General features: G+C 65.2%; 7 protein-coding genes across 7 annotated transcripts; 3 read left to right on the top strand and 4 right to left on the bottom strand.

Moving 5' to 3' along the window:
* Nucleotides 1-170: 170 nt before the first annotated feature.
* EMIHUDRAFT_115981 (hypothetical protein) lies at nt 171-2629 on the bottom strand (the record flags this gene model as incomplete). Its single annotated transcript, XM_005776699.1, has 6 exons — nt 171-269; nt 1301-1363; nt 1593-1610; nt 1685-1759; nt 1829-1898; nt 1941-2629. 6 exons carry the CDS (start codon nt 2627-2629, stop codon nt 171-173), a joined length of 1014 nt encoding a protein of 337 aa, XP_005776756.1.
* A 40-nt stretch (nt 2630-2669) lies between these two features.
* EMIHUDRAFT_238677 (hypothetical protein) lies at nt 2670-3160 on the top strand (the record flags this gene model as incomplete). Its single annotated transcript, XM_005776698.1, has 2 exons — nt 2670-2711; nt 3050-3160. The coding sequence occupies 2 exons, from the start codon at nt 2670-2672 to the stop codon at nt 3158-3160; spliced, it is 153 nt and encodes a 50-aa protein (XP_005776755.1).
* Nucleotides 3161-6653: 3493 nt separating this feature from the next.
* Nucleotides 6654-7638, top strand: EMIHUDRAFT_238675 (hypothetical protein; the record flags this gene model as incomplete). Its single annotated transcript, XM_005776697.1, has 2 exons — nt 6654-6753; nt 7538-7638. The coding sequence occupies 2 exons, from the start codon at nt 6654-6656 to the stop codon at nt 7636-7638; spliced, it is 201 nt and encodes a 66-aa protein (XP_005776754.1).
* A 4525-nt stretch (nt 7639-12163) lies between these two features.
* EMIHUDRAFT_443903 (hypothetical protein) lies at nt 12164-13321 on the top strand. The gene is made up of 3 exons (XM_005776696.1): nt 12164-12670; nt 12745-12894; nt 13012-13321. Exons 1-3 carry the CDS (start codon nt 12302-12304, stop codon nt 13135-13137), a joined length of 645 nt encoding a protein of 214 aa, XP_005776753.1. The 5' UTR covers nt 12164-12301; the 3' UTR covers nt 13138-13321.
* EMIHUDRAFT_457790 (hypothetical protein) lies at nt 13298-16254 on the bottom strand. Its single transcript, XM_005776695.1, has 8 exons — nt 16135-16254; nt 15793-15975; nt 15643-15708; nt 15159-15333; nt 14987-15088; nt 14695-14912; nt 13860-14564; nt 13298-13789 (listed from the first exon to the last, which is right to left on the bottom strand). Exons 1-8 carry the CDS (start codon nt 16189-16191, stop codon nt 13574-13576), a joined length of 1722 nt encoding a protein of 573 aa, XP_005776752.1. The 5' UTR covers nt 16192-16254; the 3' UTR covers nt 13298-13573.
* A 4643-nt stretch (nt 16255-20897) lies between these two features.
* On the bottom strand, nt 20898-21764 carry EMIHUDRAFT_238670 (hypothetical protein; the record flags this gene model as incomplete). Its single annotated transcript, XM_005776694.1, has 1 exon — nt 20898-21764. The coding sequence occupies one exon, from the start codon at nt 21762-21764 to the stop codon at nt 20898-20900; it is 867 nt and encodes a 288-aa protein (XP_005776751.1).
* A 112-nt stretch (nt 21765-21876) lies between these two features.
* On the bottom strand, nt 21877-26830 carry EMIHUDRAFT_443899 (hypothetical protein). The gene is made up of 9 exons (XM_005776693.1): nt 26315-26830; nt 25874-25967; nt 25766-25801; nt 25647-25698; nt 25495-25573; nt 24626-24696; nt 24409-24530; nt 24316-24336; nt 21877-22293 (listed from the first exon to the last, which is right to left on the bottom strand). Exons 1-9 carry the CDS (start codon nt 26750-26752, stop codon nt 22082-22084), a joined length of 1125 nt encoding a protein of 374 aa, XP_005776750.1. The 5' UTR covers nt 26753-26830; the 3' UTR covers nt 21877-22081.
* Nucleotides 26831-27238: the final 408 nt, after the last annotated feature.

Here is a 27238-nt window from a genome sequence, read left to right as displayed (position 1 = left end):
CGCCGCCGCCGTCGCCGCCGCCGCCGCCGCCGTATCCGCCCGGCGAAGCGCCGTTGCCACCTCCGGCCCATCCGCCCTACCCGCCAAACAAGGCCCCAACGCCGCCGCCACCTCCATTTTGCGAAATCAACGATTGTGCCACCATAACGGCACTCGTCGTTGGAGTTCCACTAGCAGTCTGCCTCCTCCTCATCCTTTGCATCGTTGCAGCTATCCTCATCATCAAACATAGACGCAAACGTGGACTGGCGGACTGTCCCTGTGCCGGACTGTACATCAAGAGGGGTGGGGGGATGAAGACCACGGAGGTGACCGCCGAGGAGGACGGCTGGGTGCCTGGGGGCGAGACCGCCGCAGGGCAGCCCTGCTGGCGCAACGTAGTCACTGGCGATGAAACGACCGAACAGCCCGCTGTTGTCCAGAGCTGGGTGTACGTTGGCGAACTGCCCACAGGACAGAAATACTGGCGCAACACGGTCAGCGGCGAAAAGACTACCAACGAGCCCACGATTGGGCTTCAAGCGCCCGATGCCGTCGCGGCGGTGGCCGTGGTGGGTAACGAGGAGGGCAACTAGCGGCGCTCTGGGGGGATGGAAACAAACCTCCGCTTCGCGCACATCAATCGGCAAGTGTCGTGTGCCGACGCCTTTCAGACAAGCCACCAGCAGGGACATCCCCCGCTACCACCCGTCGGACTGGCGTGGATGATGGGGGTCCGCCGCGTCTTCGCCTAGATGCCCGAGCCGCTGTCGCGCTCTCGGCCGCGAGCCGCTCTGCGCCGGCCGCGCTCTCGCGATGCAAGGCTCTTGCGCGGGCTGCTGTCGTCCTGTGCGGCGTGCTAGTCCTTCCCCGCGGCGTGAGAGCCCCCCCCCCCCCCCCCTCTCAGTTGTGTGACTGGTCTGTTCTTATCTTTCACCCCCATTTCGACCATAGCGCCGGCGTGAGGCCAAACGAGACTCAGACTGCTGACGCCTCCTGGCGCGTGCAGCAGCAAAAGCGTGACCGTGCCTCGCATCACTCTTGCGCCGCCTGCTCGAGGAGCGTGCTGAGCACCAGCTGGTGGTGCACCAGAGGCACAGCGCGTAACACCCCGCCCCGCTCGCAGCCTCGCAGGGCGTGCATCACACACGGACTGTGTGAATCATCGGGATTTCTGGGACTCTTGACCTATTTTTTGTATGCTAATAAAATAAATAAAGCAGTCATCTCCAGGGAGAGATGGGCGACGCACGCGATAGGTTTGGTTTTCTTTTTTCCGTTTGGAAAGGAGGTTCGCAGCACCCTGAGGGAGGCGGCGAACCAGCTGAGCAACAAACTTTCGCATGCTCAGCACCTGGACGAGGTCGGCGAGGAAGTCGCCCTCCTCGCAGGGCAAGGAAAGGCAAGGTCACCTCCTCCACACTCACACGAGGTGGTGGGGCAAGGGCCAGGGCAGCCCTCGCGACTCACGGCATTCAAAGGTGCAAGGCCCGGTGCGCTCTGGGAGAGAGGCGTGTGCGTGCGTGCGTGCGTGCGTGCGTGCGTGCGTGCGTGCGTGCGTGTGCGTGCGTGCGTGCGAACGCGCGCGCCTCGAGCCGCCGCCACAGCAGCACGGGCTCGGAGTCGAGGACCTATGGGACATGTCAGGGAAGTGTCGTGGACATGTCCAGGACGGGTCCAGGGCCGCCCACTCGTGCTCGAGGACCCGGTTCAGCCGGCCGGTGAGGATGCAATAGTGCTTGTCGAAGGGCGGCTTGTGGTGCGCGATGTGCTCCGGCACCTACGGGACATGTCTCGGGCATGCCGTCGACGTGTCTCCTGGACAGCTTTGCGTGAGGTGCGCGCGGACCGGAAGCGCGACTCCAGCGCGCTGCAGCCGCCGCTTCCACTCGGGAAGCTGCGAGGGGGGCGTGTGGGACCTACTTCGCAGCGTGAGCGCGTGGCGCGCTCTCCCCCTCGACCTGGGCGGCTTCGAGCGTGCCGCAGCACGCCAGCGGTGGAACTCTTGTGCGACCAGCTGCAGGTAGAACATGACGGCGGCGCAGGCCGCGCCGCTCGGCGGCAGCAGCGCGAGCCCGAGGCCGAGGAGCGGGAGAGTCGCGCCCGCGATCTTGTAGACATTGTTGAACACGGAGCGGTGCGAGATGGTCCAAGGGGCGAGGTGGTGGCCCTGGAACGCGGCGCACGCGAAGCCGACGACGGGCGTCTCGAGGCGGCGGTAGTTATCGGTGGCCCAGTGGAACGCGCCGCTGAAGAGCTCGCCGAGCAGCGCGCCGGCCGCCACGCCGAGCAGCGGCGGCAGCGGGCTGCCGCTGCGCACAAAGGCGAGCGCCACGCCGATCGTCGCCACAGTGCTGGAGACGGTGACCGCGCCCATCGGAGGCGTCGTCTCGAGCGAATCGCCGGGCAGCGTGAGGACCGGCTCGAGGCGGCCGTCCGGCCCGCGCGTGGGGCGGAAGCTGCCGTCGAGAGCGAGCGCGGCCAGGTCCATGCTGTCGAGCGCCGAGTCGGTGCCCTCGAGAGCCGAGGCGACAGCCGACGGCGCGATCAGGGACGGAGCGCCCCGCGAGTCGATGGCGGCGGAGCCATAACGGAGGATGGGCGGACCTCGCACGATGGCCGCGGCGAGCGGGAGCGCGGCGCAGAGCATCGCCGTGGTTTTATTCGACGCCGGTGTGTTGTCGTCGCCGATGCTCGGGGCAGATCTTTTCTTCTTCGAGATTCTTCTTCGGGTAAGCGGCATTGTGCATGGTGCGGAATGCATTGCCGTTCTTAACGGAGTCGCTTAGGCGGCTCCGGTGGTGAGCCGGTGTGTGTGCCAGTCCGCGCCAGTCCGCGCCCTTGTCGTGCCAGTGTGCTGTGAGAGAGGCTTGTATTTTAAGAAGAATTTAAACAAAACAACTCTCTCTCACAGCACACATTTTAAGAATTCTTCTTCTCGCGCCGCATCTTTCTTCACGATCGAATGCGTCAGCGACCCCTTCGAGATCAAAGACGAGTTCGCCACCGGCGAGAAGCGCATCGCGGGCGACTTCATGTTCGACCCGGCCGGCCTCCCCCAAAGACCCAGGCCGACCTCGAGTCGATGCAGGCCAAGGAGATCAACAACGGCCGCCTTGCGATGATCGGCATCGCCGGCATGGTCGCTCAGGAGCTCATCTCGGGCGACAAGATCTTCTAAGCGTATGCCCATCATCTACGGCAGCATTGGATGGTCCTCGCACCTCGGCGATGATGCCACAACATAGAACCCCGGGACCCACGTACTCACGTAGCCGTGTATTACCACCGTATGGCACTCTCCCCGCCTCCATTCTCTCCCTTGGCGTGGGCGCCCCTCACCCCCCAGACCCGGAACCGCGCACTATAGCCAAGGTACCTCGGCGAATACACACCCCGCGGCCGCTGTTTTTTGAATTTGAGCGTTTTTGAATTTCAGCGTTTTAAGAAAAAAGTTTATCCGGTGGACGTGGTGGGGTGTCAGAGCCGGGCGAGGAAGGAGGTAGGTAGGTAGGTAGGTAGGTAGGTTTTGTTGTTGTAGGAAGGTGAAGAACAGTCAGGCTCGGACTGGACACCAACGCGAACAAAACGGTATGGGTAGGTAGGTGATAAGGTGAAGAAAGAACAGTCTGTCAGTCCCCACAATACATGGCATCACCGCACGCGGGGCATTTGTGGCACATACATTGTCGAGGTGCGTATGCACTGCCATCATCCAGCTTGTGGCACGTTGTCGAGGTGCGTATGCACCAGCATGTAATACACATATGCGCGATTCTCAATTCTCTACCTCAGTGTCAGTCCTCACAGCAGCCTGAGCCAGCACGAGCAGCCCGGGACAGGGACGGCGTGAGAGACCAGCCCGGAGTGAAGCTCGCACTTGAGGTGGCGCCCCTTGCGCAACAACTCGATGGCGACGCACGCCTGCCCCTTATCGAGGCACGAGGCGCGGCAGCCGGCCTCGTCGAGGCCCCACACTGCCCCTCAAACACGCCGAGCCCGCCGTCCGCGGCCCGGCAGCAGCCCGTCTCTCCCCCTCGCGCAGCAACCCACGCGGCGGCGGGGTGCGTCGAGAGGTCGCCGACCGTCGCGGGGCGAGGGGACGCGCGCGGCGTGGCTGTCTCGGGCGGGACCACTGGCAGGGCGCGGGGCGGAGCCTGGAGAGCGGCATCGAGGTCCGCCTGGCACGGCTGTGGGCAGCCCTGCGTGTCGAGGCAGCCGGCGCAGGTGCCGTCGCCGTGCTCGCAGCCGCAGCCCTCACAATCGCGGTCCGGACGGTTGGCGAGGTACCACTGGAAGAGCACGAGCGGCGAGTCACGGCCGAGCTCCACGCCGTCAGGGCCCCAATAGCCCACCTTGTGGTCGCAACGCGGGTTGCCGGCGCAGTGGTTGCGTGCCCAAGTGATGGCGCCCTCGCACCTGCCAAAGAGATCTCGGAACGCAGCGGCGCCGTACGAATGGCACCGATCTGGCTGCGCGTTCTGACCCGCCGGCCCAACGCACAGACAGTCGGCACGCGTGTTTGTGTCGTCTGATGTGTCACTGTGTGCGTCACATCGATGTGGATAACAAGCACGGTCGATCCGTCAAAGCGATACACTCGTTCCTATCACATATTCTCCCACCCGCCGGGACGCAAAACGCTCTCGGCGAGAGCCACAAGAATGCGTCCACACAGCAAGCCACTCGTCGGACAGGCGTGCTCGCTCGATGCCGGCGAGCGCATTGCGCACGCTTTGGACGGTGGCGAAGCCAAAAACACCGATGGTGGCCGTCCGCTGGCGTGAGCGGCGGCGGTCGAGACCTCACCCTTCGCGCCGACGACCCAACTTCACGCGGAACAACCCAACCCTCAACCAACCCAACCCAACACCAAACAACCCCACTGAAAGCACGATTCTCCTGTTGGGCCCTCGGCCTGCAAATGCAGCGTTTGTCGGTCGTTCTCCACACCGCTGTGGCGTGGCAGACGGTGAACGAGCTAGCGAGCGTGCGGGGAGAGCGGCATTGTGCATGGTGCGGAGTGCATTGCCGTTCTTAACGGAGTCGCTTAGGCGGCTCCGGTGGTGAGCCGGTGTGTGTGCCAGTCCGCGCCAGTCCGCGCCCTTGTCGTACCAGTGTGCTGTGAGAGAGCGATTGATGATTGATGGGAAGGCGAAACACAGTCCGACCAACGACTGGGGCGGGGACACCAACGCGGTATGGGTGGACGCTAGACGGGCGATGACGGTCACACAGGAGCGACACACAGAACCACAAGACAAGACACTCAGCCAAACTGACTGCCACACATCCTGAGCGAACTTCCCTAGTCACCCGCGGCCGGACTCCATCCGGCACGCGTCGCTGGGCGCTCAGAAAGAAAGAAAGAAAACAGACAACCCAAGGGAGGGATGGGAGGACGGCACGCCGCCACCACACAGGGATTTTAAGGAGAGGTGTGTGGTGCGCTAGCCGTCGCCCACCCTAGGGAGTCTGCCTCTTCCTATCTCTCTTCGCAGTCTCTCGCCGCTTCTCGCTGCAACCTTCATGCCACCTCGCGGTCGTCCCACTCTCGTCGTTCTCTCCCTTGTCATTTCCTCCTCTGTCGCGTCGTTCTCTTCTGCCTCGTCCTGTGACGCCGCCGCCTGCCGGTCCCTTGTTCTCGCGGCTTCTTTCGCCTTTCGGCGCAACTCCGTCCTCCTCGCGGCGTATCCTGGCCCCTCGAGTCTATCGAGCTCCCCTCGCGCAAGGACCACATTTCTGACTCCCACTCCGATCATTTGCCTACAGGTCATGTTGTTGCTCAGGTCCACTCTCTCTTCGAACACTCGTGCCTCTACGGATCATGCCGGCGCTGGGGTCCCCTTCGGATGCATCGTGACATCTGACAACTGGATTTCCACTGGTTTCGTCCTCCTCGGAGTCATCTTCCTGGGCGCTCAGAGCCGCGTCCCTAGTCGAAAATTTCTTTTTTTCGCCTTATGCCGAGACGTGGTGGCGCTGGTGGTAGCGGCGGTGGCGGTGGTGGCGGCGGTGGCGGCGGTAGTGGTCGCGACGGCGGCGGCGGCAGCGGTGGCAGCAGGCGCCGCGGCGGCAGCAGCAGGAGCAGGCCTCCGCGCGGCGAGCCGCTCTCGGTGCCGGGCGGCTCGGCCTCGGCGCGGCAGACGGGTCGGCGTGGCAGACCGGCCCGAGCCGCGCAGGCGCGGTATGCGATGCAGGACGACGGCGTCGTTTACGAGGGTCCGATGATCAAGTTCGTGCGCGGCCAGGGTGGAGAGGAGGAGGAGGAGGAGCCTGGCTCGGGAGATGAGAGCGAGCCAGAGAGCGAGCCGGAGGCGGAGACGGGGGCGGCGGAGGCGGCGGAGGCGGCGGCTGCGGCGGCGGCGGGCGAGGGCGAGTGCGAGGGCGACCATCTCGCTGCCGCCGTCGGCGCCGTCTCGCTGCAGGAGAGAGAGGACTCGGGCGCCGTCGAGAGCGGCGTCGGTGGCAGCGGCGGCGGCGGTGGCAGCGGCGGTGGCGAGGAGGGCGGCGGCGGCGGCGAGGAGGGCGGCGGCGGCGGCGAGGAGGGCGGCGGCGGCGGCGAGGAGGGCGGCGGCGGAGGCGGGCGTGTGGGGAGGGAGGCGCTGCTGCAGGTGCGGCGAGGCGGCGGCGGCGGCGCGGCTCTGGACAGGGCGAGCTCGAGGGGCTTCAGGATGCTGCTGCGGATGGGGTGGGTGGAGGGGCAGGGGCTGGGGCGGAGGAGCAGCGGCAGCGTGACCCCGGTCGCGGTGAGTGCGGTGCGGCTGCTGGAGGGTGTCGGGCTCGGGTGTGTGTGTCTGTGCCCGAGGAGACACTGACTGATGAAGGCTCACTCGCTGACGACTGCTGAGTCCCTCCTCAGGTGTGTGTCTGTGCCCGAGGAGAAGGTGCTGCGCCGCAACGTCGAGGAGCGGATTCAGGACTTCCTCGCCTCCTCCACGGAACAGGAGCCCGCCCTTCCAGCCAGACCTCGAGACTGCCCGAGATTGCCCGAGATCACCCGAGCTGTGAACAGGAGCTCGCCTTCCAGCCAGACCTCGAGACTGCCCGAGATTGCCCGAGATCACCCGAGCTGTGAACAGGAGCTCGCCTTCCAGCCAGACCTCGAGACCTCGAGATTGCCCGAGATCACCCGAGCTGTGAACAGGAGCTCGCCTTCCAGCCAGACCTCGCCAAGGCAGACCGCGCGCTCGTCCACACCGCCGCGCTGTGAACGGCGCCTCTTCACAGCCGCGCCAGCTGTGAACACAGGCAGACCGCGCGCTCGTCCACACCCTCGCGCAGAGGCACGGGCTGCGCCATCGCTCCACGGGCGAGATCACCCGAGATCACCCGAGATCACCCGAGATCGCCCGAGATTGACCGAGATTGCCCGAGATTGCCCTCGCGCAGAGGCACGGGCTGCGCCGCCGCTCCACGGGCGAGATTGCCCGAGATTGCCCGAGATTGCCCGAGATTGCCCGAGATCACCCGAGATTGCCCTCGCGCAGAGGCACGGGCTGCGCCACACCACGGGCGAGGGGTCACCACTACTGACTACTTCCCAATCACCCCACAGGCAAGGGGAGCGAGCGCTTCATCACAGTCTCCAAGCGGGAGGGCGGCGTGACAGAAGCTGTCCTCGAGGCGCAGTCCCCGCGCGCTCGCACCCCGCACTAATACGAGGCAGCCTCGCCGACACAAAGGGGCGGTGAAGAGCAGGCGCAGTTCTCGCGCGCGCATGCGATGGGCTACTCCCTACCCGCAGACAAGGGCGGCAAGCGAGGCGACGGACTCGGCCTCGGCGCGAGATTCCACCGAGATCGCCCCCGAGCTGACCCGAGATTCCCCCGAGATCAGGCATGGGACTCGGCTTCGGCGCGCGCAGCTACACCGCCGCGCCGCCGCCAGCCTCGCTCCTCCGGCTCTGCAGGACCGACCTGCCTATAATCTCGGGTCATCTCGGGTCCTCTCGGGTAATCCAGCCTCGCTCCTCCGGCTCTGCAGGACCGACCTGCCTATAATCTCGGGTCATCTCGGGTCCTCTCGGGTAATCCAGCCTCGCTCCTCCGGCTCTGCAGGACCGACCTGCCTCAAGATATGCCGCCGCAGCACGCAGCCCGCAGCTCTGCCGCCACGAAGAACAAGCCGCTCGCCGCCAAGCGCTTCCCGAAGCCACCGCCGCCGCCACAACTGCTCGCGCCGCCGCCGCCGCCGCCGCCGCCGCCGCCGCTGCCGCAGCAGCAGCAGCAGCAGCAGCAGCAGCAGCAGCAGCAGCAGGGGCAGGGGCAGCGGCGGCAGCAGGCTCCGCGCCAGCGTTCGATGTGGGCGAGCGGCGTGGTTGGCGTCTCATCGCTGTACTCGTCGGCTTCGTTAATTGCATTAATGTCTAATCATTGTCAATGTGTTAATGAAGGTCGGCTTCTCGTCGCAGTACTCCTCGGCTTCGTTAATTGCATTACTGTCTAATCATTGTTAATGAAGGTCGGCTTCTCGTCGCAGTACTCGCGGGCGGAGCACTCTGCGGCGCAGCTGCTCGGCAAGCCGCGCGTCTTCCCTGCGGCGGGCGTCAGCCGGGCGGGCGTGGTCAACTCGAGGACCTTTCTAGGAGCCTTCTCGGAGCCTTCTAGGCGGGCCTTGACGGGCGGGCGTGGTCCGAGATGACCCGAGATGACCCGAGATTGCCCGAGAGGATAGGCGGGATCGGACGGGCGGGCGTGGTCGCCGGTACCGCGGCAAGGGGAGGGGAGGGAGTGGGTGCTCCGGCCTTCGCGGCGCCGGCGATGCGCTAACGCGTGTGTGAGTTGATGAGCCTTTCATCATTAGGTGCGGCTGCGGTTCGCGGAGCCGGTGGAGGCAAGGGCGGTGACTGTCCACCAGAGCCACGACCCGAGATTAGCCGAGATTAGCCGAGATTGCCCGAGATTGTAGGCGAGGGCGGTGACTGTCTACCAGAGCCACAACCCTGGATCGCTGGTGGAGGTGAGGGCGTCGCCGGCGGGCGCCGAGGCGTGGCGCACTATCTGGCGGGGCGAGAGGTACTGCCACGCCCCCCCCCCTCTCCCTCCCTCCCCCCTCCCTCCCTCCCTCCTCGCTCGGCTCTGTCTCGGGTTCACTTCGGCCCCGATCTCGGCTGTACCTCGGCTCAATTACTTAACTGCTTAATTACTTGCTGTACCTCGGCTGCAGGTACAATCACGTGCCCAGCAGGCCGCCGAGCGACGCGCTGACGCTCGACGTCGGCGGAGCCGCGGGAGATGCAATCTCGTCGGGAGATGCAATCTCGTCGGGAGATGCAATCTCGGCGCCCGTCCAGCTGCTCGAGCTGCAGCTCGACACGACGGGATGGTCCGACGCCTTCTGGAGCGAGATAGCCGAGAGGCAGCCGAGAGGCAGCCGAGAGGCAGCTGAGAGACAGCCGAGAGACAGCCGAGAGACAGCCGAGGTGCAGCCGAGGTGCAGCCGAGAGGCAGCCGAGAGGCAGCCGAGAGGCAGCTGAGAGGCAGCTGAGAGGCAGCTGAGAGACAGCCGAGAGACAGCCGAGGTGCAGCCGAGGTGCAGCCGAGAGGCAGCCGAGAGGCAGCCGAGAGGCAGCTGAGAGGCAGCTGAGAGGCAGCTGAGAGACAGCCGAGAGACAGCCGAGGTGCAGCCGAGGTGCAGCCGAGGTGCAGCCGAGAGGGCGAGGCGGCCGTGCAGCAGCCCACGCCGCCAGCGGTGAGCAAGAGCGAGATGAATGGGGAGTCATGAGAGGTCAAGCCTCGGCCCTGTGGAACCCTCGCGGCACAGTCGAGATTACCCGAGATTACCCGAGATTACCCGAGATTGCCCGAGGTTAGGAGCGAGATCGACGCGGTGCAGCTCACGGGCGTGCCGCTGCGAGGGCCGCTGCAAGGGCCGCTGCAACGGCCGCTGCACGGAGTCGGCGCCTCCTCCCTCCCTCCCGCCGCCCTCCACTCCACCGCCGCCGCCGCCGCCCCCGCCGCCGCGCCGCGTTCCCCGCCGCCTCCGCCCCCGCGGCCCTACCTCACACGCCAGCCCTCCGAGACGGCGCGGGCCTTTGCGGAGCGAGCCGCCTACTTGCGCGAGCGGTTCGGACCACCGCCCGCCGACGAGCTGGCCGCGATGCGGCAGGCGGCACTGTCGATGGTGTGGCAGAACAGCCGGCAGCTCGGATGCCGCTACCCTGCAGGGGCGGAGGAGCGCGCCGGCTGCGGCGCGGGGCGGCCGCTCGCGACGGGCGCCGCCATCGAGGGCGAGATGCGCGCGCGAGGCGCAAGGTGACAAGGTGACTGCGTGACTCCGGGATACAGCTGAGTGTCTGCAAGAGATGTTTGTCGGATAAGTTTAGTAGTGTTTGACACTAACTTCCAATCAGCTGAGGATTCGGGTGCTGGCCTTTACAATAGAGCACTGTGGCGACGCGCCGACGGACCTCGGTCGTCGAGACGCATCCATGCGCGCCGCCAGGAGCGAGGAGGGAGGCCAAAAACGGCCAACGCGAACGACCCGCACATGCAACGCGCGTCTCGAGGGTTACGTATTCAATAATCAACAGTGCTAGCTGCTCTCCACAGTGGTCCCATCGCACTGACGCTCTCTGCCGGCGCAAACACTCCCGAACAAAGAAGAGGCGACGGAAGGAACCGGCAGAGGATGCAGTGACATGACACCCCCCCCCCTCACTGACACACACACACACACACACACACACACACACACACACACACACACACACACACACACACACACACACACACACACACACACACACACACACACACACACACACACACACACACACACACACACCGCTCACCCACGCGCACTGGGCCTTGCACTTTTAATGCCGTGGGGCTCCTGTCGTTAGACGTGGAGACGCGAGGGTCGCCCCCCCTTGCCCCACCACCTCGTGTGTGTGGAGAAGTTTACCTTACCTTACCTTTAACACTCCCGAATACGTACAACACTGCACAAAATCAGCACTGCCCTCCACTCTCCTAGCACTACCCTCCGCTCCACGCGTCAGCTCGATCCTGCTCCGATGATAGCTCGCGGCCTAAATGTGCGGCGAGCCAAGCAAATGCCAGCGATGCTCCACAGGCTCATGAGCGTCAACGCGGATGCACGCCGGGCTTGATCCGGCACGTTGACGAGCCCCCCAGAGGGCCGGCTTCCAGGAAGGCGTCCGGCCATTCGCATGCAAGCATAAGAAGAACGAGAGGCCAGAAGGCGAGAACAGAGCATTCAGTGACGCCGCGCGCGGCCGACGAGGCAATCGCCACGCTAGCTCGGCGCACAAAGCTTTGGAGGTCTAAACCCTAACTCTGTTGACCTGCTCGTATAAAACCACGTGACACTAACTGCTCATTAGGGGGCGTGCACGTGGTATATGGCCACTTCCAACGCAAGCGCTCTGCCGCGGGAGGCGCGATACTGCAACGAGAAAACACGAAACGCCGTGAGGACCTCTCGCCACAGGCGTGAGGACCTCTCTCGCAGTGGTGAGGTGAGGAACAATGATGGCTTATTTGAACGAAGCGCTGCCTCTGCGTGCCGCGGGAACGTCGGGGGAAGGGCGTGCCGGCCCGGCCATCGCGACGCGCCGGCGTAGGCAAGGGGGCGCGCAACACGGATATAGGATCCCAGTGCGCCATGACGCATGAGGAGTTGAGGACCTCTTGGCGTGTGAGGACCTCTCTTGGCGTGTGAGGACCTCTTGGCTGGTGTGAGTTTCGGCGGCTCCTGTGCTTCAGTTGGCGGGTCGTGCCTCTCGTGCGCTCGACACGATCCGTGGCGGAGACGGAGTCGTCCCTAACGTACCTACAACCTAGCCGGATTGGGACGCGATCGACATCGACACCACGGTCCACGCTAAGTATGTATGACTCATGGTAATTGAGTCATGATGGTGTACTTGTATGTGCGCATCCTGTCGTCGTCATGCTCGCAGGGTCACCTTGATGTGCTCCGTGAGAACGTCTTGTCGCACCAACCTTCATGTCGCGGTCGTCCCACGTCTCGTCGTTCTCTCTCCTGCCCCTCCTCCTCTGTCTCGTTCTGCGACGACGCCGACGCCTGCCGAGCCTTTGCTTTGCGGCTTCTTTCCTTTCACTGTGAAATTCTTTCGTTTCAACTCTTTTTTGCGTGTGCACAAATTTTTCTTTTTTTTGCTTGCAAAATGGCTTGTTTCTCGCCGCTGCTCTACGCCGCCGCGGCCTTCCGCGTGCCGCACGCCGCCGTCGCCGCGGCGGTCGCGCGTGCTCCGCCCGCGCAGCTGCTCTCGCCGGCGCTGGTGGACGAGAGGCTCGCCGCGGTCCTCCTCGCCGGCGGCTCTGGCAGCCGGATGAAGGCGGACCGGCCAAAGCAGTTCCTCGAGCTGCTGGGCAAGCCGGTGCTGCAGTGGGACCTGGAGCTGCTGCTCTCGATGGAGCGGCTCGAGCGGATCGTCCTCGTCATCGCCGATGAGTACCGCGACCTGCCCTTCCTCCAGCCCTTCCTCTCTGACCCGCGGCTCGCGCTCGCTCTGCCGGGCGCCGAGAGGCAGAACTCGGTGGAGAACGGGCTGGCGGCCGTGGGGGATGCGTGCACGCTGGTCGCGATCCACGACGCCGCGCGGCCGCTCGTCACCATCGACGCCATCGAGCGCTGCTTCGCCGACGCGGCGCAGCACGGCGCAGCGGTGCTGGCGGTGCCCTGCAAGCCGACGATCAAGGAGCGTGCATTTTGGCGAGCTTGTGAGCCGGAACCTCTTGAGCAACGGACGAGCTCCTCCTGCGTTAGTGGTAGGAGTCTGCGGACGGCGAGTTTGTGAGCCGCACTCTCGACCGCTCAAAGCTGTGGGACGTGCAGACGCCGCAGATCCTGCGGCCGCAGATGCTGCGCGACGGCTTCGCGAACGCAAACGCGAATCAGCTGGCCGTGACCGACGACGTGTCGGTGCAAGACACAGCCGAGACACAGCCGAGACACAGCCGAGACACAGCCGAGAGACATCCGAGATACATTCGAGATACATTCGAGTAACACGATCCTTTGTTGTCTCATCCTGAGCAGGTGGTCGAGCTGATGGGAGAGCCAGTCAAGCTGACGGTGGGCGAGTACACCAACCTCAAGCTCACCACGCCGGAGGATATGATCATCGCAGAGACCATCCTACGCGACCGCGGCGAGACGCACTGAGCGGCTCTCTGCGCCGCTCTCGCGTCTCGGACGTCCGTCTCGCTCGCGGTCTAAGGTAAAGGTAAACTTCACTCCAGTTCTCGGTCCCCGCCTCGTGTCCGGCCGGCGACCACTCCGGGGTCTCCGCCCACTCGCGCGCCGGCCGGGTATGCATCCTTTTGTTCAAAAGTTTTTAAATGTCGGAGGGGACAGGGCGGACCGCAGGGCGGACATAGGGGGGGAGCGGAGGGGACGCGGGGATGCGAGCCGGAGCGCGAAATATATCGCGGACGCCACGCCGCGGTTGCGCCCCGCCCGACCCTTACTCTAGCGCCAGAGCCCTTACGCCTAGCCTCTGGACCCTCCTCGACGCATGCCCAGAGACCAGAGACCCGAGACCCGAGGGGAGGAGAGGGACGGCGGGAGGGAGGGCGGGAGAGGGCCTCCGCAGCGCGCCTCAGCAGAAGCCTTTCAACTTGTCGCTCTCGAGCGCCGCGTCCGCCTCGAACTTGACGTCCACGTCGGCATCTGCAAGCATCTCCTGCAGCTTGGGCACGATACTCTCGCGCGCCATGCCAGGGTCCACCAGCGGCGTGCAGGCGGCGAGCGCCCGCGCGGCGATCATCCGCAAGTTAGGCACGCGGTCCGACGCCATCTCGAGCACGGCGGGCACCTAATAATGAGTAATTAATTGATGAATAATTAATGCCGCGGCCCGACGCCATCTCGAGCACGGCGGGCACCAGTTTCGTCTCGAGACTGCCGGGCGTGAGGATCTGCGCGAAGCCGGCGGTGAAGGAGGGGACGACGGCGCGGAGCAAGTACGACTGCTCGCCCGACAGCGCCGTCACGATGGGCAGCAGCGTCTCCTCGGCCCACGCCTGCCCAAAGCCGCCCAAGCCGCAGATCTCCGCCATCAGCACCACCCAGTCCTCCCGCACCAGCGCGCACGAGTCGGAGGCGCGCCTGGCGCAAACCTCTCCAAAGTGGGACCAAAACTCCGCCGGGCCCAGCGTCGCCGCGAGCTGCGGCAGCAAGTGCAGGATCACGTGCCGCACGCGCCAATTCTTGTCCGCCCCGAGCCGCTCCAGCAGCGGCAGCATCGCCGCCGCCTCGCCGTCCAGGCCGACCACGTCGATGAACGGCCCGAGCTGCATGATGACTGCGAGCCGCACGTTGGAGAGCTCGTCGTCCGCCAGCAGCGCGAGGCACGGCAGCACGTGCTCCAGCGCCGCCGCCTTGCCGAGCGGCGCGGCGAGCTCGATGCAGACCGTGGACAGCTCGACGCGCGACACTGAGTTGGTGTCGTTGGCGAGGCGCGAGACGGTGGGGAAGATGTGCTTCTCGCCGAAGGCGGTGCCCAGCGCGGCCGCAGCCTCGGCGCCGCGGAGCGCCGCCGCGACCCGCACCTCCGACTCGTGGTCGGACTGCAGCGCGGTGTACATTGCCTCGAGGGGGCCTAGACACTTCCTAGACACTTCCCAGACACTTCCTAGACAGCGCCGTGTACATTGCCTCGAGGGGGCCTCGCAGCTCGTCCGACAGGGGCGAGCCCGCGTCCTTGCACGCCTCCGCGACCGCGGGCAGCGACTCGGCGGCGGCGATGCGGACGCGCCACGACTTGTCGCGCGTGCACGAGGTGAAGCACTCCTTGAGAAGGAGCGCGCGCGTGGCGAGCTCCGCGTTCTTGCAGAGCAGCGCCGTCTGCTTGAGCGCGTTGACGCGCACGGACTCGCCCTCGTCGACGACCATCCCGCGGTAGATTGGGGCCAGCTCCTCCTCCACCAGCTTGGTGCCTATCGGAAGCTTCCGAGAAGGCTCAGGGTACGCTCCTAGAAGGCCCAGCTCCTTCTCCACCAGCTTTGTGTGCCGTAGGAGTCCGCCACGGCGCCCAGCCGCGCCGCCGCCGCCCGCCGCACCATCGGGGAGTCGTCGCCGGCCAGCGCCTTGAACTCCTCCCTCAGCTCCGCGCCTAATTCATCACTCAACTCCTGACGGACTCAGCTGATGAAGGGCCTCGAGCTCCTCCCTCAGCTCCGCGCCGACGGCGGGCGCGTCCTCGCACGCCGAGTAGGCGAGCGCGACGAGGCCGGAGGCGGAGACGCGTGGTGTGAACCAGTCCTTGTTGCGGGCGAGGCGCAGCACGAGCGGCGCGAGGTGCGTCTGCAGCTGCGAGGCGGACAGCTGCGCGCCCACCTGGTTGATGGACGCCACCGCCTGCGGAAGGGGGAAAGGGACCACCGCCGATTAGGGGAGGGCCTGAGGGCGCGGCCCCAGGCCGAAAAATCCCGGTGCGGTGCGGTGCGGTCCGGTCCGGAAAGGTTCCCCCGGGAGTGGACCCCGGGGGCTTGGCACACCCTCTCCCGCGGGGGGGAAGTTTCCCTCCTTCCTTTGGACCCCCCCCCCCCCCCCCCCACACCACCACACACACAACACACACACCACCTTGTCCCCTCGCCCCTGCCTCCTCCCCTCTCGCTTCCTCCCCGCCCCCTCCCCCTCTCCTCTCCCCTCCTCCTCCGGCGCCTGGTCCCGCACGGTCGACTCCTCGACGGCGCAGAGCGCCTCGAGCGGCGGGAAGAGGCAGTGCGCCTATGCGAGGAGGGTCAAAGGTTCGAGCAGAAGACGGCTCTCTCTCTCGGTTCCGCTGCCTCTGGCCAGGAGGGCGGCGGACACCTCGCTCGAGGGCCCGACGAACTCGGAGAAGGAGCCGAGGACCTCGGCCACGCTCACCTGCACCTCGTCCGTGAACTTGCCCGCCTCGATCTCCCCCTTGAGGAAGGGGATTAGGTCGGACCGCGTCTTCTCTGCGCCGAGCGCGAGGCCGATGACGCGCAGCCGCGAGATGCACTGGATGCACTGCGGTGCGGGAAGAAGGCGGCGTCAGGGCGGCGCGGCGCTGGCGAGCCGGGCGGAGCGGCGGGAGGCGGACAGCACTGCGGTTCAGACAAAGGGTGCAGGAAAACAGAGCCGCATCGCCGCGGCCCGCAGCGGGCGCCAGAGCGCGCGCGCGCGGACCTGCTGCGGGTTGTCTGAGGTGAGCTCCTCCATCAGGAACTCCAGCGGCGAGGTCATGACTGCTGGTCTAGAACGTGAGACGGCGCGCACGGTGCAGCGGCGGTGAGGCGCGCTGCCGACTGATCCGAGCGGCGAAAAAAGAAATCGACGGATAACCGGGGCGCAGAGAGGAAGTGACAAGGGAGAGAACGACGAGAGTGGGACAGCCGCGAGGTGGCGTGAAGGTTGCAGCGAGAAGCGGCGAGAGACTGCGAAAAGAGATACGAGGAGGCAGACCCCCCAGGGTGGGCGACGGCTAGCGCATCACACCCTCCTCTCCTTAAAATCCCTGTGTGGTGGCGGCGTGCCGTTCTCCCATCCCTCCCTTGGGTTGTGTGTTTTCTTTCTTTTCTTTCTTTTAGGTCGGGACTCGCTTTGGAGTGGCGAAAAACAAAACTGCTTCGGCAGAGGGGGTGCCAGCCGCGGAGTACACGTCCGGACTCGCTTGGCGCGCCAGCCAACGGACGGCGGTGACAACAAGCAGCTAACAAGCAAAAGGAGCGAAAAGCCGCGTCCCGTGCCCCCGAGTTCATTTTATTAAAATCTCCATTTTATAAAGGAGCGAAAAGTGCTGGTGTATAAAAAAATGATCCATGAGGTCCTCTCTGCAAAATATTCCACTCGCACTAATAAATTGATCTCTTCAACTGCTCTATAATCGATGTGTTTTGCTTCAAACTCCAAACCGTGCATCCCTAAATTTCTCCCTCTCGGACCTGCACGTGGAACGAGATTTGTGATGAACCGACATTCTAGAGCTGCCTCTTTCGAGGGGCTGGCATGCGCAAATTGAGCATGCGCGGCGCCTTTGCTTCAGAGCTGTGTGACCCGTGAGCCGTGTGAGGACCTCGCTGTGTGAGGACCTCGCTTTGAGGACTCAAACGTGTGAGGACCTCCGAGTTCCGAGAGCTCTGGTCGGCATCGGTCCTTCAGAGGAGCTGTCCCAAGTTGTGCCGCCGTTCACACACACAAACTCACCCCGCAACCGCCCGCCGTTCACAAAAGGCTGGTGACACTGGCCCGAGGGACCTTAATGGCGGCCAGGTGCAGGGTGAGTTCTCACAACTTGGGACAGCTTCTCTGAAGGATCCTTCGATGCTGTCTGACCCCCCCCCCCCCCACCACCACCACCACCACCTCGTTTGCACGGCTTTCTGAGAGGTCCTCACGGCGGTGATAGAGAAAGGTCCCGGGTGGTCCCCTCAGATTAAGGATCCGTATAAATGTTGATTCTCGCCCCTCTAAGTATTGATATTGAGTATTGTCAGCCTCATCTCTAAGTATTGACAATATATTGACATATTGATCGCTGATTTTAACCTCCAAGAGCACCAAATGTCGACATTTGTCCCAAACATCGCCTAGATGTGGGCTGAATATCGAAAAAATCACGAGTTCAAAGCGATTTTTATGCGATTTATATGTTGAGTCCAACCTGACGGTCCTGACCAGCCCAGGCTCTCCTCTAAGTATTGCAATATACATTATGATGTAACATACTTCCGGGCCGGTGTGCGGGGAGCGAACCTTAACGACCGCCCAGAAGCTTTCTGAGCGAACCAATCGGGCCAGGATCATCAGCATATGTCCCCTCCACAGCATCGTGGGCGTTTGAGCGGTATTTGAGGACCACCGCCACTCTGAAGTTCGGCCGGGTGGTCTGCAGACCCCCCCCCCCGGAGCAGCAGAGGCTCCGTGGGGTCGAAAAGTCGACGCTGGGAGTCGCACTCGTCAAACCGTCGCAACACCACGCGGTACGCACGTACCGCCCACATCCCCTCCACCGCTGAGAAGGCGCAGATCGACCGCCGGGCCGCGTAGCCGTCGTTAAGGAGCCGTTTTTGGAGCCGTACGAAGAGGTCCCAGACGGGCGAAGATGCGGTTTTTCGACAACCACACGCGATGTGGTATCTGGTTTTTGCTAAAAACGGGCCGCCTAGTGCAGCATCACTAGTACAACACGCAACCACACTGAGAGCTCCACACTAGCCGGTATAGGCGAGCACCGGCGGCGTCACGGTCGCCGGAGTGGACCGTGGACGCACTGCACACACACTGTGACCGTGTCGACGGTGTGACAGTGAGCTGACACAATCGTCGGCGCCGCGCTATCGCGGCGCCCCGCAGTCAACACGCCTCAGGCACACCCCTGAACGCGCCATGGGCGCGCAGATACACCGCAGCGCCGTGGAGAATCCACACCTGGCCGGTCCCGAGCCCCGTCCTGGGCCTCCAGGCGGCCGAAGATCGGCCTTCGGGCGGGATGAACTTGTCGGAAATGGAGCAAACTTGGCGCGGCTCGCCGCTCGCGGTACCGGGTGAGCCTGGATAGGGCAAAATCTGGGGTGAATACGAGGGACAGAGGTCGCAAGTTTGTCGCGCAAGTTTGCGCGGCGTGGCGCTGCCCCGCTGCCGAGGGCGCCACCAACCCGTGGCGGCGGCATTTCCAGCCCAAATTGGGCGTTCCGTGCGCCTTGCCGGCGAGAGTGGACGGGCTGTGCATCGTGGGGGGGGGTGACTGAGAGAGAGGTGGTCGTGTGCCTACTTTGTCGGCCGCGCGCGAGGAGAATACTGGGTGTGAGGCGCGCAGGAGGCGAGGGTGGGCGCGCCGGCGGTCGAGCCACCGAAGAATTCGACGTGGCGCAGCTCCGCGCCGGCGGGGACGACCGAGCACATGATGTCGGCGGCGGTCACGCGACGAGGGAGAGCCGCAGGAGCCCTCTGAGAGCCAGGCGCGCGAAAGCAGCGATGAGTGGCGCTTCGATCAGCCACCTGTGGGCGGCCACCGGGGAGACGGTCAAGCGCTGCCAGGGTTGGATCCGGTGCGTCTCGTATCACTGGTGGGCAGGGTCTGCAGCAGCAACGCTCAAAAAGAGGCAAAAAACGCGACAACTGTTTGGACTGTCGACTCTCTCGACACACCGTCCTCGACCGCGCTGAAAAGCTGGCTGGTGGTCGCGCGCAGCGCGTCAGCGCGGGTCCAACTGGTTCGGCACCTCGGCTGGGTCCATCGGCAAGAGGCCCGCGCCGTCGGGCGGCCCCGGGAGCGCATGGGCGGCCGGCGCTGAGCGGAGGAATGCGGGCTGAGATCTCGCAGCTCTGCCACGAAAAACACAAGGCGCCAGGGGGGGGGGGGTCAAGTATGTTACATCATAATCATTGATATTGATCGCTTCTCTAAGTATTGGAGCAATATATTCAACATTTATACGGATCCTTACCTCAGATAAGTAGAGGTGAGGTGATGAGGTGCGCACCCAAGTCTGGCAACCCAAGATTCGCGTGCCTTCTTAGAGCCTGTTTCTCACCTCTCTCTCAACGTCAGGGTCACCGGTGTCGAGGGGTCGCCTCATGACCAGAGCTCTCGGAGGGTCCATCGTACATCTCGTTGGTCTCTTTCGTGACACGTCGTGACGGGAGGTGCAGGTCCCCGAGAGGGAGAAAAGTTGGATCTTGTTCTTGAAGGGAAGTCAAGTACAAGTCGAACATTTTTATGCAATCAATGTGCTCTTCAGGCCTCAGCCACTGGATCATTTTTTCATACACCAGCACTTTTCGCTCCTTTTGCTTGTTAGCTGCTTGTTGTCACCGCCGTCCGTTGGCTGGCGCGCCAAGCGAGTCCGGACGTGTACTCCGCGGCTGGCACCCCCTCTGCCGAAGCAGTTTTGTTTTTCGCCACTCCAAAGCGAGTCCCGACCTCTCTGCGCCCCGGTTGCCCGTCGATTTCTTTTTTCGCCGCTCGGATCAGTCGGCAGCGCGCCTCACCGCCGCTGCACCGTGCGCGCCGTCTCACGTTCTAGACCAGCAGTCATGACCTCGCCGCTGGAGTTCCTGATCCATGGAGGAGCTCACCTCAGACAACCCCCGCAGCAGGTCCGCGCGCGCGCGCTCTGGCGCCAGCCTGGCGCCAGCTGCGGGCCGCGTCTGTTTCCGGGCCCAACAAAGCAGGTGTGAAGAGACGCTGTCACTCCTCTGGTGACAACAGCAGCTAACACGCATAAAGACACGAAAAGCGGTAGTGGAGGAACGAATGATCTACGAGTAGTGGCGAAAACAGAAATCGAACCTCCTTTGCGCGCCAACCTTGTCCTAAGCCATGGGCAGACCGGCGGACTTGGCCTTGCTCGACGGCAGCAGCGGGGCGGACTTGGCCTAACCGCCGGCTGATACGACGAGTTTTGCCATTGAAGGATATACCTGAACAGACGGCCGCGGCTGATTCCTTTCTACAGCCTTCTCTGCAGCCTTGGGGTGAGCACTGGTCAAAACAATTGAGTGTACTATCGTTTGCAGCAAATTGCGCTGCAAATGCGCTGCCAACGATACTTTATGGCTTTGGAGTCTCTGCACTCTGGTGGGGTGGCGCGGGGGCCGTAAGGTAAGGTAAGGTAAACGTCTCCACACACACATAGTGGTGGGGCAAGGGGGGGCGACCCTCGCATCTCCACGCCCGGACACGGGCAGGAGCCCCACGGCATTCAAAGTGCAAGCACCGGCCCGGTGCCGTGGGTGAGCAACCTGCACCCCACTCCCTCCCTCCCAGACACAGGACCCACACACAACCCCCACAGCGTGGACGACTACGTGTTCAGAAACACCAAGCAGCGAGGCGAGGGTGAAGGGGTAAGGGGCTGTGTGGGGCAGAATCTACATCTGACTACTCCATCTAGCCTGGGGGGTCGGAGGAGGGGGGGGCAGAAAGGGTAAGATATGGTTGAAGCCAGCTAGCGGTCGGACGCCCTGTCGTCGGAATACTCCTCGGAGCCGGTGTCCTCGTCGTCGTCCTCGCCCGACGCGGAGATCGGGCGAGAGGTCTGCATCGCCTCGCCGGCTGTGAACCTGAACACGGCGTCGGCCGGCGCCGAGGCGCCGGCGGCCGTCATCAGGTGCATGACGAATCTGTCGCGGCATGCCGCATCTATCTCTCCATACTCGGCCAGCTCGGTTGCGAGCCAGTCCGAGGCGACGGTCGTCGCCACGGTCCCCTGGGGAACCTTGGCGTACACCTTGCTGGGGCCGCGCCGATATCCGTCGTCCCTCTCCGGGGGCAGCGAATATTCGACCTCTATTTTGGACCCGGCCTGGCTGCGCGTCTGCGCAGCTGCAGTCCGCAGCCCGGCCATCACGTACTGGATGTTCTCGCGCAGCTGCGCCCGCGGGGCCTCCGCGCGCTCGGCCTCGCTCGCGGCGCGCTCGCCAGCCTCCTTCGCCCGGCGCGCCTTCTGCCGGGCCTTCTTGGCCTTGCGTGCCGCGGCCCGAGCCGCGAGCTGCTCCTTGGTGAGCTCCTTCTTCTTTGGCGCGGTGCGCTCGACGTACGAGCGCTCCGCCGCCTGCACCGACGCGCGGTCGCCCGCGGCCTTCTCGTGCTTCAGGTCGATCTCGATGGTCGCGTAGCCAGGCCTTATCAGCCTGACCTGCGACGCACCTGCGATCCTTGCGACCATCACCGCGTCCTCCAGTTGCACGCGATCGGAGCCATTCCAGCGTCCGCTGCGCATCCCCGGCGGCATGACGGTGGCCGGCGCTTGCGCACCAGCCCCGTCCGCCACCGGGTCCGCGGCCGCGGTCCCTGTCATAGCTACGCGTGCCATGGATCGGCGGTTACACGTCGGTCGCGGGGGCCCCCGGTGCCCGGTGAAGCACCGTGCGTCAAAACAATTGAGCTTGCACTATCGTTTGCAGCAATTGCGCTGCAAATGCGCTGCGCCAACGAGATACTTTATGGATTTGGAGTGACAGTATGGATTCCGGGTGACACAGAGGTTGCTAGAGCAGCCCCGCGGAGCCACAGGTAGAGTAATTGTCAGCGGGATGCACACAGAGAGGGGATGCTCGAAGTTCTCTATTTTATCCCTCCGCGTCTCGCCGAGCTCCACCCTCCAACCGTGCCGCGGCGAGATCGCCAAATCTACACACGGCCTCGGCTCACGGCGGCACGCGCGCCACGGCGCGCACCTCCGCCGCGAACCGCTCGATGGCGGCGAGGAAGCCAGCGTGGCACGCCTTGGCGCGTGTCATGCCCGGCTTCTCGACGTTGGCGAGGCAAACCAGCAGCGGCGGCACTCCGCCGCTGCCTCCGCCATGCGCTGCTCGCGCCGAAGCGCGTTGCGGCGGCGGCGGCGGCGGCGAGGCGGCGGGCGGGTCGGCGGCGGCGGGCGAGGCGCCAGGCGAGGCGGCGGCCTCGCCAGCCTCCCCCGGCGGGGGCTCGTAGCAGAGGAGGAGGGCGGCCGCCTCGAATTGGACGTAGTAGCCCTTGCGCAGCGCCTGCGCGAGCTCGTCGACTTTCGCCGCAAACGCCTCGAGCGCCGCCGGCCGTGCCGCGGGCGGCGCCGCGAAGAGGAAAGGCCCGAGCAGCAGCGCGGCGAGCGCCTCTGAGTTGGAGAGCAAATCGTCCCCGACCGGCGCCGCGCCCGGCGCCGTGCAGCCCGCGAAGCGGACCTGGTGGCGCGGCACGACGTCGCGCCCGTCCGCGACGCGGAACGCCAGCACCACCGGGCTCCGCAGGTCGGTCGAGCGGCAGCGGAGGGAGACGCGCTTCCTCAGCTCCCTGCCCCCCGCCTCCGCCACGACCAGCTCGACGGCGCGCTGGCACGCTTGCAGCGGCGGCGGAGGAGGCGGGGGGCAGCCCCCGCTCTCTGCGCGCGGCGCGGCGGGCGGCGCGGAGGGCGGCGCTGCGGCGGCGGCCGAGGCGGCGGCAGGGTGCCTGGCGAGGCCCGACGGAAGACCGCGCAGCACCGGCTCCGCCGAGGCCTCGTCGACGAGGGCGTTCGAGACGCCGCGCCACTCGGGCAGCCAGGGCGCGAGCTCGGTGTAGGCGACGCCTAATTAAGTGTGAATCAGAATAATTAGTGTTAATTAGCCAGGGCGCGAGCTCGGTGTAGGCGACGCCCTCGTAGAACTCGTCCTCGTGCAGCTTGATCCACCTACACATGAGTGGCGAGTAACGCTCATTCACCCGCTGACTCGTGGACTACCCCGTCCTCGTGCAGCTTGATCCACCCCTCCGCAGCGCCGGCAGCGAGCCGCGCGTGCGCGGCGGCGATCCGAGAGCCGAGGGAATGGACGCTCTCGTCGACGACTGTGCCGACGTCGGTGGCGTCCGAGTCAGCGTCGGCGCCAGTCTCGTCGAAGCCGTCGGCGTTGTCGGTGGAGGAGTCGATGCCAGAGCACTCTGAGCCGAATCCCGCCTTGAAGCAGGAGCACTCCGCGCCAAAAGCGCCGCCGCTCGAGCTCGGCGGCACCCGCCCCCTCCCCCCGGAAGGGAAAGGGCGGCCGGCGGCGGAGACGGCGGCGGCGGCGGCGGAGGCGGCGGCGGCGGCGGTTGGCGAGGCGGCGGAGGCGGAGGCGGAGGGAGGGGCGTCAGTGCGGAGGGAGGAGAGCTCTGCGGCGGACGTGACGGGCGAGATTGCGGCGGAGGAGGTGCATAGCGACGTCTCCGCCCGCAGCAGCGCCTGCAGCTGGTGGCGCAGCACGCGCAGCCCGTGGAGGTAGCCTAAGTAACAGTCAGCTAGTGTTAGCTGGTGATGAGTCTTCGTATTTCCCGTGGAGGTAAGCCTAATTAACAGCCAATCAGTGTTAATGAGTGACTAGTCAATTCGTCTTTCCCTCAGTGCGCCCTGGATAGCTATCTCTACATCGCTATCTCTGAATAGCGGACGCCCTGGTCGAGCGACGCGTGCCGCAGCTCGTACGAGTGCGCGAAGTCGATCATCCGCACCTGACGAGCAGTCACAATCAATCACCGTTGATCATCCACCAGCGTCTGCGAGCGCGCGGAGTCGCTCATCCGCACTTGCGGAAGCCGCGGCGACCGAGCCTCAGCCCGCCCCGCAGAGCCGCCCCCGCCCCCGCCGGCAGCGCCGCCGCCGCCCACAGCGCCGCCACCGCCGCCGCTGCCGCTGCCACTGCTGCCGGCGCCGCCAGCGCAAGAATCAGAACAGCCCGAGTCGGCGGCGGCTGCGCGAGCGCCGGCGGAGGCGGCGGAGGCGGCGGTGGCGGCGGCGGCGGCGGAGACAGCGCGCTGGGCGGAGGCGGCAGAGGCGGAGGCGGCGGAGGCGGCGGCGGCGGGAAGGGCGGAGGCGGAGGCGGCGGCGGCGGAGAAGGGGCGCGCCGGGTCGCGGTTGCGGGTGTCGGAGGCGGTGGCGATCGGGCGAGAGGAGCCGCGGGGAGGGGATCCGCGGGGAGGGGATCGGCCGCCTATTATTATTATGATTACCATTATTATTTTATTAATAAGGGGAGGAGATCCGCGGGGGGGGGATCGGCCGCCGGCGCTTGTGCCTTTGCGGGCGAGCGGCGGCGGCGGGGCGCCGGCGAGAGCCCTCGGCCGTGCAGGGGAGGCGGGGGAGGAGGAGGCCGTGTCACGGCCAGAGGTGTGAAGAGGCGATGCTTACAGCTGCCGGGAGGAGGGAGGAGGGAGGCGGGGGGGGGCTGGGGTGGGGGGGGGGAGGCCTCGAACTCCGGCTCGAAGACGAAGAGGAGGGAGGAGGAGACGAGCTGCCAGCGAGGAGCGGACTGCAGCACCTGTTCACGGCCAGAGGTGTGAAGAGACGCCGCTCACAGCTGCCATCGAGGAGCGGACTGCAGCACCTGTTCACGGCCAGAGCTGTGAAGAGGAGGGAGGAGGAGACTAGCTGCCAGCGAGGAGCGGACTGCAGCACCTGTTCACGGCCAGAGGTGTGAAGAGACGCCGCTCACAGCTGCCAGCGAGGAGCGGACTGCAGCACCTGTTCACGGCCAGAGGTGTGAAGAGACGCCGCTCACAGCTGCCAGCGAGGAGCGGACTGCAGCACCTGTTCACGGCCAGAGGTGTGAAGAGACGCCGCTCACAGCTGCCAGCGAGGAGCGGACTGCAGCACCTGTTCACGGCCAGAGCTGTGAAGAGACGCCGCTCACAGCTGCCATCGAGGAGCGGACTGCAGCACCTGTTCACGGCCAGAGCTGTGAAGAGACGCCGCTCACAGCTGCCAGCGAGGAGCGGACTGCAGCACCTGTTCACGGCCAGAGGTGTGAAGAGACGCCGCTCACAGCTGCCAGCGAGGAGCGGACTGCAGCACCTGTTCACGGCCAGAGGTGTGAAGAGACGCCGCTCACAGCTGCCAGCGAGGAGCGGACTGCAGCACCTGTTCACGGCCAGAGGTGTGAAGAGACGCCGCTCACAGCTGCCAGCGAGGAGCGGACTGCAGCACCTGTTCACGGCCAGAGCTGTGAAGAGACGCCGCTCACAGCTGCCAGCGAGGAGCGGACTGCAGCACCTGTTCACGGCCAGAGGTGTGAAGAGACGCCGCTCACAGCTGCCAGCGAGGAGGCGGGCTGCAGCTCCCTCAGCAGCTTGTCGAGACAGAGCACGTAGTGTCGCAGTGCGCGGCGGCACAGCCGCCCCTCGTTGGAGAAGACCGACCTATGACTCTCAGCCGCTAGTTGCGCCATGCTTCTGACCTATTGTGGCGCCCTCGTCGGCAGAAGAAGAGGACCGCAGCGCCGCAGTGAGCCCTCCCGGGCGGATCGCCTTGCCCCACGGCTTGCCTACAATGAAGTCGTATTGATTAATCAACTCATACACGAGGCGGATCGCCTTGCCCCCACGGCTCGCCGAGCTTGAGCCGCGGCCCTCCGTCCGCCCCCGCGCCTGTTCACAGCCAGAGGTGTGAAGAGACGCTGTTCACAGCCGAGCTCGAGCCGCCGTCCGCCGCCGCGACGCCTGTGTGCATCGCGCCGATTAGCCGCACGCCCAGCGAGCGCGTGGTGGTCTCCCGGTCCTTGGCGAGGTGCGTGATGCGCTTCGACCAGGCCGCCTAGCAGCAAGAAACCGGAGAAGATTACTACCACAACAATCATCATACCAATACCTCGACCAGGCCTCGGGCGCGACGGTGGTTTTGCCGAGCTAATACTACTACTATACCTCCGACGGTGGTGGTGCCGAGCTAATGCTAATACCTCAAGCGCGACGGTGGTGGTGCCGAGCTAATGCTAATACCTCTGGCGCGACGGTGGTGGTGCCGAGCTAATGCTAACTAATACCTCTGGCGCGACGGTGGTGGTGCCGAGCTAATGCTAACTAATACCTCTGGTGCCGAGCTAATGCTAACTAATACCTCTGGCGCGACGGTGGTGGTGCCGAGCTAATGCTAACTAATACCTCTGGCGCGACGGTGGTGGTGCCGAGCTTGATGTCGACGATGCACGGCTCGCGCATGCCGTGCGTCAGGTCCTCCAGCACGACGAAGCGGCGCCCGCGGATCGAGCGGTGCCCGTAGAACGCGGGGCAGAAGGCCGCGAGCTCGGGAGTGTCGCGCAGCGTCTGGTAGAAGCGGTCCTCGCCCGCAAAGTAGCCGAGACCGACCGGCTTGGCGATCCTGCCCGGCTCGGGGACGAGGAGCGAGCCGCCCTCGTTGGAGAGGCCCATGTGACCCGCCACCTGGTAGTCGAACGCAGGCAGCAGGTCGTCGTCGTCCAACGAGCCGCCGCGGCGCAAGCCGTCCAGGTACGCGATCAGCCATCGGAAGAGGCGGAGCAGGACTGGCAGCAGCAGCAGCAGGAGCGTGACAGCCAGGCCCGGCAGCGCGTCGGCCTGCATCGCTTGCTCGCACCGCGGCACACCGGTCGGAGATTTCACGCCTCGCTCGTTTGCCGATGGGGCGGTGTCCGCTCCGCGGCCACAACGTCCTGAGAAAAAGAGAAAAATAAACCGCCTCGGGGACACCCGATTCCAGAAATGGTTGTGTCCCCGCTCCTCGCTCGCCCGGGCGGAGGGCATGGCCGCGGAGGAGGCGAGTACGCGCTGCCAGGCCTTCCGCAGACAGCCTCTTGGCCAGACTGAGGGTCGGCTTTGTGTGGCGTGGCCCGTGCGCTGCGCTGCACAAAGCTGCGTAAACTGCGGGAGCATCCTGTGCTTCCTTTGGGAAGTGCGCACCTCCTTCAGCTGGTGGAAGGCCGTGCCGCCGCTCGCCTGCTCCGTGGACAGGGCGGGGAGGCGACGCCGCAGCGCCGCAGCGTCCGCTGCACGCCGGTGCAGCACTCTGCTGCCTGGTGGGCAGCATGCTGGTGCTGTGCGCGGTGTTGG

The sequence above is a fragment of the Emiliania huxleyi genome (genome assembly GCF_000372725.1).
Source record: "Emiliania huxleyi CCMP1516 unplaced genomic scaffold EMIHUscaffold_274, whole genome shotgun sequence".
In the NCBI taxonomy this organism is placed as follows: domain Eukaryota; phylum Haptophyta; order Isochrysidales; family Noelaerhabdaceae; genus Emiliania; species Emiliania huxleyi.
Note: the sequence above shows the minus strand (reverse complement) of the source record. Positions and strands in the feature narration are given on the sequence as shown.

Coding starts and splice junctions, on each gene's coding strand:
- EMIHUDRAFT_443903 (XM_005776696.1), top strand. CDS start 12,302: ATGAAGGCGGACCGGCCAAAGCAGTTCCTCGAGCTGCTGGGCAAGCCG. Junction 12,671..12,744: donor CCTGCAAGCCGACGATCAAG/GAGCGTGCATTT, acceptor CGTTAGTGGTAG/GAGTCTGCGGACGGCGAGTT. Junction 12,895..13,011: donor CCGTGACCGACGACGTGTCG/GTGCAAGACACA, acceptor CATCCTGAGCAG/GTGGTCGAGCTGATGGGAGA.
- EMIHUDRAFT_443899 (XM_005776693.1), bottom strand. CDS start 26,752: ATGCAGGCCGACGCGCTGCCGGGCCTGGCTGTCACGCTCCTGCTGCTG. Junction 25,968..26,314: donor CCACCACCGTCGCGCCAGAG/GTATTAGTTAGC, acceptor TCTTGCTGCTAG/GCGGCCTGGTCGAAGCGCAT. Junction 22,294..24,315: donor CGGCTCCTCTCGCCCGATCG/CCACCGCCTCCG, acceptor GCCTCGCCGCCG/CCGCCGCCGCCGCAACGCGC.
- EMIHUDRAFT_457790 (XM_005776695.1), bottom strand. CDS start 16,191: ATGACCTCGCCGCTGGAGTTCCTGATGGAGGAGCTCACCTCAGACAAC. Junction 15,976..16,134: donor CCTCAGACAACCCGCAGCAG/GTCCGCGCGCGC, acceptor CCCGCACCGCAG/TGCATCCAGTGCATCTCGCG. Junction 13,790..13,859: donor GCAGTCTCGAGACGAAACTG/GTGCCCGCCGTG, acceptor ACTCATTATTAG/GTGCCCGCCGTGCTCGAGAT.